Source organism: Oncorhynchus gorbuscha, linkage group LG24, assembly GCF_021184085.1.
Source record: "Oncorhynchus gorbuscha isolate QuinsamMale2020 ecotype Even-year linkage group LG24, OgorEven_v1.0, whole genome shotgun sequence".
Taxonomy (NCBI): Eukaryota; Metazoa; Chordata; class Actinopteri; order Salmoniformes; family Salmonidae; genus Oncorhynchus; species Oncorhynchus gorbuscha.
Window position 1 is genome coordinate 49,251,456 of NC_060196.1, and position 10,499 is coordinate 49,261,954.

Consider the following 10,499-nt stretch of genomic DNA (forward strand, 5'->3'; position numbering starts at 1 on the left):
GAGACTCTGGGTAAGTGATTAGAGAGGGAGAGGTAGGAACTCTGGGTAAGTGATTAGAGAGGGAGAGGTAGGGACTCTCTGAGGGAGAGTGATTAGAGAGGGAGAGGTAGGAACTCTGGGTAAGTGATTAGAGAGGGAGAGGTAGAGACTCTCTGGGAAGTGATTAGATATAGAGACTCTCTGGGAAGTGATTAGAGAGGTAGAGGTAGAGACTCTCTGGGTAAGTGATTAGAGAGGGAGAGGTAGAGACTCTCTGGGTAAGTGATTAGAGGTAGAGGTAGAGACTCTCTGGGTAAGTGATTAGAGAGGGAGAGGTAGAGACTCTCTGGGTAAGTGATTAGAGAAGGAGAGGTAGGAACTCTGGGTAAGTGATTAGAGAGGGAGAGACTCTCTGGGTAAGTGATTAGAGAGGGAGAGGTAGAGACTCTCTGGGTAAGTGATTAGAGTCAGTAGAGACTCTCTGGGTAAGTGATTAGAGAGGGGAGACTCTCTGGGTAAGTGATTAGAGAGGGAGGGTAGAGACTCTCTGGGTAAGTGATTAGAGAGGGAGAGACTCTCTGGGTAAGTGATTAGAGAGGGAGAGGTAGAGACTCTCTGGGTAAGTGATTAGAGAGGGAGAGGTAGAGACTCTGTAGGTAAGTGATTAGATCCTTGGGGAGACTCTGGGTAAGTGATTAGAGAGGGAGAGGTAGAGACTCTCTGGGTAAGTGATTAGAGAGGGTGAGGTAGGGACTCTCTGGGTAAGTGATTAGAGAGGGAGAGGCTCTCTGGGTAAGTGATTAGAGAGGGAGAGGTAGGGACTCTCTGGGTAAGTGATTAGAGATGTAGAGACTCTCTGGGTAAGTGATTAGAGAGGAGAGGTAGAGACTCTCTGGGTAAGTGATTAGAGAGGGAGAGGTAGGAACTCTGGGTAAGTGATTAGAGGGGAGAGGTAGAGACTCTCTGGGGAAGTGATTAGAGAGGGAGAGGTAGGAACTCTGGGTAAGTTATTAGAGGGAGAGGTAGAGACTCTGGGTAAGTGATTAGAGAGGGAGAGGTAGGAACTCTGGGTAAGTGATTAGAGAGGGAGAGGTAGGGACTCTCTGAGGAGAGTGATTAGAGAGGGATCAGGTAGGAACTCTGGGTAAGTGATTAGAGAGGGAGAGGTAGAGACTCTCTGGGGAAGTGATTAGAGGGTAGAGGTAGAGACTCTCTGGGAAGTGATTAGAGAGGTAGAGGTAGAGACTCTCTGGGTAAGTGATTAGAGAGGAGAGGTAGAGACTCTCTGGGTAAGTGATTAGAGAGGTAGGTAGAGACTCTCTGGGTAAGTGATTAGAGAGGGAGAGGTAGAGACTCTCTGGGTAAGTGATTCTGAGGGAGAGGTAGAGACTCTCTGGGTAAGTGATTCGAGAGGGAGTGTAGAGACTCTCTGGGTAAGTGATTCGAGAGGGAGAGGTAGAGACTCTCTGGGGAAGTGATTAGAGAGGGAGAGGTAGAGACTCTCTAGGGAAGTGATTAGAGAGGGAGAGGTAGAGACTCTGGGTAAGAGATTAGAGAGGGAGAGGTAGAGACTCTCTGTGTAAGTGATTAGAGAGGAGAGGTAGAGACTCTCTGGGTAAGTGATTAGATTAGAGAGGACTCTCTAGGTAAGTGATTAGAGAGGGAGACTCTCTGGGTAAGTGATTAGAGAGGGAGAGGTAGAGACTCTCTGGGTAAGTGATTAGAGAGGGTGAGGTAGGGACTCTCTGGGTAAGTGATTAGAGAGGGAGAGGCTCTCTGGGTAAGTGATTAGAGAGGGAGAGGTAGGGACTCTCTGGGTAAGTGATTAGAGATGTAGAGACTCTCTGGGTAAGTGATTAGAGAGGGAGAGGTAGAGACTCTCTGGGTAAGTGATTAGAGAGGGAGAGGTAGGAACTCTGGGTAAGTGATTAGAGAGGGAGAGGTAGAGACTCTCTGGGGAAGTGATTAGAGAGGGAGAGGTAGGAACTCTGGGTAAGTTATTAGAGAGGGAGAGGTAGAGACTCTGGGTAAGTGATTAGAGAGGGAGAGGTAGGAACTCTGGGTAAGTGATTAGAGAGGAGAGGTAGGGACTCTCTGGGTAAGTGATTAGAGAGGGAGAGGTAGGAACTCTGGGTAAGTGATTAGAGAGGGAGAGGTAGAGACTCTCTGGGTAAGTGATTAGAGAGGTAGAGACTCTAGACTCTCTGGGTAAGTGATTCCTAGAGACTCTCTGGGTAATGATTTGAGAGGGAGAGGTAGAGACCTCTGGGTAAGTGATTCGAGAGGGAGAGGTAGAGATACATATTTCCCCCAGAGACTCTCTGGGTAAGTTTTAGAGAGGGAAGACTCTCTGGGTAAGTGATTAGGGGGAAATTCCTCTCTGGGTGTGATTAGAGAGGGAGAGGTAGAGACTCTGTAGGTAAGTGATTAGAGAGGGCAGACTCTGGGTAAGTGATTAGAGGGAGAAGAGACTCTCTGGGTAAGTGATTAGAGAGGGTGAGGTAGGGACTCTCTGGGTAAGTGATTAGAGAGGGAGAGGCTCTCTGGGTAAGTGATTAGAGAGGGAGAGGTAGGGACTCTGGGTCCTTTAAGATGTAGAGACTCTTGGGTAAGTGATTAGAGAGGGAGAGGTAGAGACTCTCTGGGTAAGTGATTAGAGAGGGAGAGGTAGGAACTCTGGGTAAGTGATTAGAGAGGGAGAGGTAGAGACTCTCTGGGGAAGTGATTAGAGAGGGAGAGGTAGGAACTCTGGGTAAGTTATTAGAGAGGGAGAGGTAGAGACTCTGGGTAAGTGATTAGAGAGGGAGAGGTAGGAACTCTGGGTAAGTGATTAGATGGGAGAGGTATTCACTTTCTGAGGGAGAGTGATTAGAGAGGGAGAGGTAGGAACTCTGGGTAAGTGATTAGAGAGGGAGACTTGCTTTGGGAATGATTAGAGAGGTAGAGGTTTCCTGGGAAGTGATTAGATAGAAGAGACTCTCTGGGTAAGTGATTAGAAGGGAATTAGAGACTCTCTGGGTAAGTGATTAGAGAGGTAGAGAGAGACTCTCTGGGTAAGTGATTAGAGAGGAGAGGTAGAGACTCTCTGGGTAAGTGATTAGAGGGAGAGGTAGAGACTCTCTGGGTAAGTGATTAGAGGGAGAGGTAGAGACTCTCTGGGTAAGTGATTAGAGGGAGAGGTAGAGACTCTCTGGGAAGTGATTAGAGAGGGAGAGGTAGAGACTCTCTAGGGAAGTGATTAGAGAGGGAGAGGTAGAGACTCTGGGTAAGAGATTAGAGAGGAGAGGTAGAGACTCTCTGTGTAAGTGATTAGAGAGGGAGAGGTAGATCTGGGTAAGTGATTAGAGAGGGAGAGGTAGAGACTCTCTAGGTAAGTGATTAGAGAGGGAGACTCTCTGGGTAAGTGATTAGAGAGGGAGAGAGAGACTCTCTGGGTAAGTGATTAGAGAGGGTGAGGTAGGGACTCTCTGGGTAAGTGATTAGAGAGGGAGAGAGGCTCTCTGGGTAAGTGATTAGAGAGGGAGAGGTAGGGACTCTCTGGGTAAGTGATTAGAGATGTAGAGACTCTCTGGGTAAGTGATTAGAGAGGGAGAGGTAGAGACTCTCTGGGTAAGTGATTAGAGAGGGAGAGGTAGGAACTCTGGGTAAGTGATTAGAGAGGGAGAGGTAGAGACTCTCTGGGGAAGTGATTAGAGAGGGAGAGGTAGGAACTCTGGGTAAGTTATTAGAGAGGGAGAGGTAGAGACTCTGGGTAAGTGATTAGAGAGGAGAGGTAGGAACTCTGGGTAAGTGATTAGAGAGGAGAGGTAGGGACTCTCTGAGGGAAGTGATTAGAGAGGGAGAGGTAGGAACTCTGGGTAAGTGATTAGAGAGGGAGAGGTAGAGACTCTCTGGGGAAGTGATTAGAGAGGTAGAGGTAGAGACTCTCTGGGTAAGTGATTAGAGAGGAGAGGTAGAGACTCTCTGGGTAAGTGATTTGAGAGGGAGGGTAGAGACTCTCTGGGTAAGTGATTCGAGAGGGAGAGGTAGAGACTCTCTGGGTAAGTGATTAGAGAGGGAGAGGTAGAGACTCTCTGGGTAAGTGATTAGAGAGGGAGACTCTCTGGGTAAGTGATTAGAGAGGGAGAGGTAGAGACTCTCTGGGTAAGTGATTAGAGAGGGAGAGGTAGAGACTCTGTAGGTAAGTGATTAGAGAGGGAGACTCTGGGTAAGTGATTAGAGAGGGAGAGGTAGAGACTCTCTGGGTAAGTGATTAGAGAGGGTGAGGTAGGGACTCTCTGGGTAAGTGATTAGAGAGGGAGAGACTCTCTGGGTAAGTGATTAGAGAGGGAGAGGTAGGGACTCTCTGGGTAAGTGATTAGAGATGTAGAGACTCTCTGGGTAAGTGATTAGAGAGGAGAGTAGAGACTCTCTGGGTAAGTGATTAGAGAGGGAGAGGTAGGAACTCTCTGGGTAAGTGATTAGAGAGGGAGAGGTAGAGACTCTCTGGGGAAGTGATTAGAGAGGGAGAGGTAGGAACTCTGGGTAAGTTATTAGAGAGGGAGAGGTAGAGACTCTGGGTAAGTGATTAGAGAGGGAGAGGTAGGGACTCTCTGAGGGAGAGTGATTAGAGAGGGAGAGGTAGGAACTCTGGGTAAGTGATTAGAGAGGGAGAGGTAGAGACTCTCTGGGGAAGTGATTAGAGAGGTAGAGGTAGAGACTCTCTGGGAAGTGATTAGAGAGGTAGAGGTAGAGACTCTCTGGGTAAGTGATTAGAGAGGGAGAGGTAGAGACTCTCTGGGTAAGTGATTAGAGGTAGAGGTAGAGACTCTCTGGGTAAGTGATTAGAGAGGGAGAGGTAGAGACTCTCTGGGTAAGTGATTCGAGAGGGAGAGGTAGAGACTCTCTGGGTAAGTGATTCGAGAGGGAGAGGTAGAGACTCTCTGGGTAAGTGATTCGAGAGGGAGAGGTAGAGACTCTCTGGGGAAGTGATTAGAGAGGGAGAGGTAGAGACTCTCTAGGGAAGTGATTAGAGAGGGAGAGGTAGAGACTCTGGGTAAGAGATTAGAGCGGGAGAGGTAGAGACTCTCTGGGTAAGTGATTAGAGAGGGAGAGGTAGAGACTCTCTGGGTAAGTGATTAGAGAGGGAGAGGTAGAGACTCTCTAGGTAAGTGATTAGAGAGGGGAGACTCTCTGGGTAAGTGATTAGAGAGGGAGAGGTAGAGACTCTCTGGGTAAGTGATTAGAGAGGGTGAGGTAGGGACTCTCTGGGTAAGTGATTAGAGAGGGAGAGGCTCTCTGGGTAAGTGATTAGAGAGGGAGAGGTAGGGACTCTCTGGGTAAGTGATTAGAGATGTAGAGACTCTCTGGGTAAGTGATTAGAGAGGGAGAGGTAGAGACTCTCTGGGTAAGTGATTAGAGAGGGAGAGGTAGGAACTCTGGGTAAGTGATTAGAGAGGGAGAGGTAGAGACTCTCTGGGGAAGTGATTAGAGAGGGAGAGGTAGGAACTCTGGGTAAGTTATTAGAGAGGGAGAGGTAGAGACTCTGGGTAAGTGATTAGAGAGGGAGAGGTAGGAACTCTGGGTAAGTGATTAGAGAGGGAGAGGTAGGGACTCTCTGAGGGAGAGTGATTAGAGAGGGAGAGGTAGGAACTCTGGGTAAGTGATTAGAGAGGGAGAGGTAGAGACTCTCTGGGGAAGTGATTAGAGAGGTAGAGGTAGAGACTCTCTGGGTAAGTGATTAGAGAGGGAGAGGTAGAGACTCTCTGGGTAAGTGATTTGAGAGGGAGAGGTAGAGACTCTCTGGGTAAGTGATTCGAGAGGGAGAGGTAGAGACTCTCTGGGTAAGTGATTTGAGAGGGAGAGGTAGAGACTCTCTGGGGAAGTGATTAGAGAGGGAGAGGTAGAGACTCTCTGTGGAAGTGATTAGAGAGGGAGAGGTAGAGACTCTGGGTAAGTGATTAGAGAGGTAGAGGTATAGACTCTCTGGGGAAGTGATTAGAGAGGGAGAGGTAGAGACTCTCTGGGGAAGTGATTAGAGAGGTAGAGGTAGAGACTCTCTGGGTAAGTGATTAGAGAGGGAGAGGTAGAGACTCTCTGGGGAAGTGATTAGAGAGGGAGAGGTAGAGGCTCTCTGGGGAAGTGATTAGAGAGGTAGAGGTAGAGACTCTCTGGGTAAGTGATTTGAGAGGGAGAGGTAGAGACTCTCTGGGTAAGTGATTAGAGAGGGAGAGGTATAGACTCTCTGGGGAAGTGATTAGAGAGGGAGAGGTAGAGGCTCTCTGGATAAGTGATTAGAGAGGGAGAGGTATAGACTCTCTGGGTAAGTGATTAGAGAGGGAGAGGTAGAGACTCTCTGGGTAAGTGATTAGAGAGGGAGAGGTAGGGACTCACTGAGGGAGAGTGACTAGCTGACCCAGCAGCTGCTTCACCGCTGGCATGAGTTCCTACTGCAGAGAAGAGCTGGCACACACACGCACACACAGACAGACAGAGCACACACACACACACATTCACCAGCACATGTATTCACACACACACACAGACACACACACAGAACAGACAATGCGGCAAAGGCCATGCCAAGAGCTAATCACCATGCACACGCGCACACACTCAGTCCTATAACACCAGCACACAGTTTACACACACCATAACACTCTGTCCTTCACTAACCCCACCCCCTAATTACTCCATAACCCTTAGTTTACAGCACAGTCCCATACATACAGTACCCCTATCTCCCTGTCTGTGTCCTACCTGGGTCCTGTTGAAGGCCACACGGGCAAACACCGCCTGGGAGATGCCTGCTCTCTTCAGCTCCTCTCTAACCCACTGGTAGATCTCACATGAGATGTCTGATGGTCCACACACCTGGCTCTGGGACCCAGACCTGGGTCCTGGTGGTCCAGCCTGGGGCGGGGGGTCGAGGCCCTTGGCTAGGGCCAGGGAGGGGGGAGGCCTCCCCACAGGGGGGTGGTTGAGGAACTGCTGGGGGGAGGTGGAAACAGATACAGACAGGCTTTGCTGGGCTAGCATATGGCTGACTGCATACTGCTGGTTGAGGAACTGGGCCATGACTATCTGTTGGGGGCTGACTAGCTGGGGGCTGAGGGGGGCGGGGACCAGCCCCGGGGGGCAGAGACTTGGGGCCAGACAACTACGCCCAGAAGTGTGGGTGGCACCCCCGTGAGGAAAGGGGAGGGGTGAGGAGCAGACCTGCTCGGCTGTGCTGCCTGGGAATGATTGTTTGGTTGATGGGTGTGTGGAGCTCGTTTGAGATTGGTCAGAGAAGCTGTCAATCTCTGAAGTGAGGAAAAGAATAGTGGAGAGAGGGATGAAGGAAGAGAAACAGAAATGAGAGGGGGAGTAAATATCAATAGTCAAAACTAATATTTGCTAACATTAGCATTGAGGATCAATATAAGTGAACTACCCCTTTAATCCCCCCTGTAGTCTTACCCACGATGCCTTTGGTATTCATGAAGTGCTTATACCAATGGCCAAACTCGTGGCACTTGGAGGCCGACACATTTGCATAGTAGGTGCTGTTAACAATGGAGGAGATCATACTCTGAGAGAGAGGGACAAAAGACACAAAAAAATAGAAGAAGATGGAGTCGTAACAGTGGCAGGGAAAAGTATTATGAATACTAAACCACAGCAGCCTGAGGCCCAGTCTATTAAATAGAATGCATGTTATATACTGTACATACGCTAGCCTGAGGCCCAGTCTATTAAATAGAATGCATGTTATATACTGTACATACGCTAGCCTGAGGCCCAGTCTATTAAATAGAATGCATGTTATATACTGTACATACGCTAGCCTGAGGCCCAGTCTATTAAATAGAATGCATGTTATATACTGTACATACGCTAGCCTGAGGCCCAGTCTATTAAATAGAATGCATGTTATATACTGTACATACGCTAGCCTGAGGCCCAGTCTATTAAATAGAATGCATGTTATATACTGTACATACGCTAGCCTGAGGCCCAGTCTATTAAATAGAATGCATGTTATATACTGTACATACGCTAGCCTGAGGCCCAGTCTATTAAATAGAATGCATGTTATATACTGTACATACGCTAGCCTGAGGCCCAGTCTATTAAATAGAATGCATGTTATATACTGTACATACGCTAGCCTGAGGCCCAGTCTATTAAATAGAATGCATGTTATATACTGTACATACGCTAGCCTGAGGCCCAGTCTATTAAATAGAATGCATGTTATATACTGTACATACGCTAGCCTGAGGCCCAGTCTATTAAATAGAATGCATGTTATATACTGTACATACGCTAGCCTGAGGCCCAGTCTATTAAATAGAATGCATGTTATATACTGTACATACGCTAGCCTGAGGCCCAGTCTATTAAATAGAATGCATGTTATATACTGTACATACGCTAGCCTGAGGCCCAGTCTATTAAATAGAATGCATGTTATATACTGTACATACGCTAGCCTGAGGCCCAGTCTATTAAATAGAATGCATGTTATATACTGTACATACGCTAGCCTGAGGCCCAGTCTATTAAATAGAATGCATGTTATATACTGTACATACGCTAGCCTGAGGCCCAGTCTATTAAATAGAATGCATGTTATATACTGTACATACCTGAGGCCCAGTCTATTAAATAGAATGCCTGAGGCCCAGTCTATTAAATAGAATGCATGTTATATACTGTACATACGCTAGCCTGAGGCCCAGTCTATTAAATAGAATGCATGTTATATACTGTACATACGCTAGCCTGAGGCCCAGTCTATTAAATAGAATGCATGTTATATACTGTACATACGTTAGCCTGAGGCCCAGTCTATTAAATAGAATGCATGTTATATACTGTACATACGCCCTGAGGCCCAGTCTATTAAATAGAATGCATGTTATATACTGTACATACGCTAGCCTGAGGCCCAGTCTATTAAATAGAATGCATGTTATATACTGTACATACGCTAGCCTGAGGCCCAGTCTATTAAATAGAATGCATGTTATATACTGTACATACGCTAGCCTGAGGCCCAGTCTATTAAATAGAATGCATGTTATATACTGTACATACGCTAGCCTGAGGCCCAGTCTATTAAATAGAATGCATGTTATATACTGTACATACGCTAGCCTGAGGCCCAGTCTATTAAATAGAATGCATGTTATATACTGTACATACGCTAGCCTGAGGCCCAGTCTATTAAATAGAATGCATGTTATATACTGTACATACGCTAGCCTGAGGCCCAGTCTATTAAATAGAATGCATGTTATATACTGTACATACGCTAGCCTGAGGCCCAGTCTATTAAATAGAATGCATGTTATATACTGTACATACGCTAGCCTGAGGCCCAGTCTATTAAATAGAATGCATGTTATATACTGTACATACGCTAGCCTGAGGCCCAGTCTATTAAATAGAATGCATGTTATATACTGTACATACGCTAGCCTGAGGCCCAGTCTATTAAATAGAATGCATGTTATATACTGTACATACGCTAGCCTGAGGCCCAGTCTATTAAATAGAATGCATGTTATCTATTAAATAGAATGCATGTTATATACATACGCTAGCCTGAGGCCCAGTCTATTAAATAGAATGCATGTTATATACTGTACATACGCTAGCCTGAGGCCCAGTCTATTAAATAGAATGCATGTTATATACTGTACATACGAGCCTGAGGCCCAGTCTATTAAATAGAATGCATGTTATATACTGTACATACGCTAGCCTGAGGCCCAGTCTATTAAATAGAATGCATGTTATATACTGTACATACGCTAGCCTGAGGCCCAGTCTATTAAATAGAATGCATGTTATATACTGTACATACGAAGTCTATTAAATAGAATGCATGTTATATACTGTACATACGCTAGCCTGAGGCCCAGTCTATTAAATAGAATGCATGTTATATACTGTACATACGCTAGCCTGAGGCCCAGTCTATTAAATAGAATGCATGTTATATACTGTACATACGTTAGCCTGAGGCCCAGTCTATTAAATAGAATGCATGTTATATACTGTACATACGTCCTGAGGCCCAGTCTATTAAATAGAATGCATGTTATATACTGTACATACGCTAGCCTGAGGCCCAGTCTATTAAATAGAATGCATGTTATATACTGTACATACGCTAGCCTGAGGCCCAGTCTATTAAATAGAATGCATGTTATATACTGTACATACGCTAGCCTGAGGCCCAGTCTATTAAATAGAATGCATGTTATATACTGTACATACGCTAGCCTGAGGCCCAGTCTATTAAATAGAATGCATGTTATATACTGTACATACGCTAGCCTGAGGCCCAGTCTATTAAATAGAATGCATGTTATATACTGTACATACGCTAGCCTGAGGCCCAGTCTATTAAATAGAATGCATGTTATATACTGTACATACGCTAGCCTGAGGCCCAGTCTATTAAATAGAATGCATGTTATATACTGTACATACGCTAGCCTGAGGCCCAGTCTATTAAATAGAATGCATGTTATATACTGTACATA

General features: G+C 46.2%; 1 protein-coding gene across 1 annotated transcript in view; it reads right to left on the reverse strand.

The window, feature by feature from the left end:
* Positions 1 to 10,499, reverse strand: part of LOC124012261 (DNA-binding protein SATB1-like) — a 47,747-nt gene that overhangs the window by 23,375 nt on the left and 13,873 nt on the right. Inside the window, exons 6-7 of the mRNA XM_046325732.1 lie at positions 7,420 to 7,531; positions 6,718 to 7,262 (exon numbers count right to left, since the gene is read on the reverse strand). Of these exons, the coding sequence (XP_046181688.1) occupies positions 6,718 to 7,262; positions 7,420 to 7,531 (657 nt within the window). The remainder of the gene's footprint in view (positions 1 to 6,717; positions 7,263 to 7,419; positions 7,532 to 10,499) is intronic.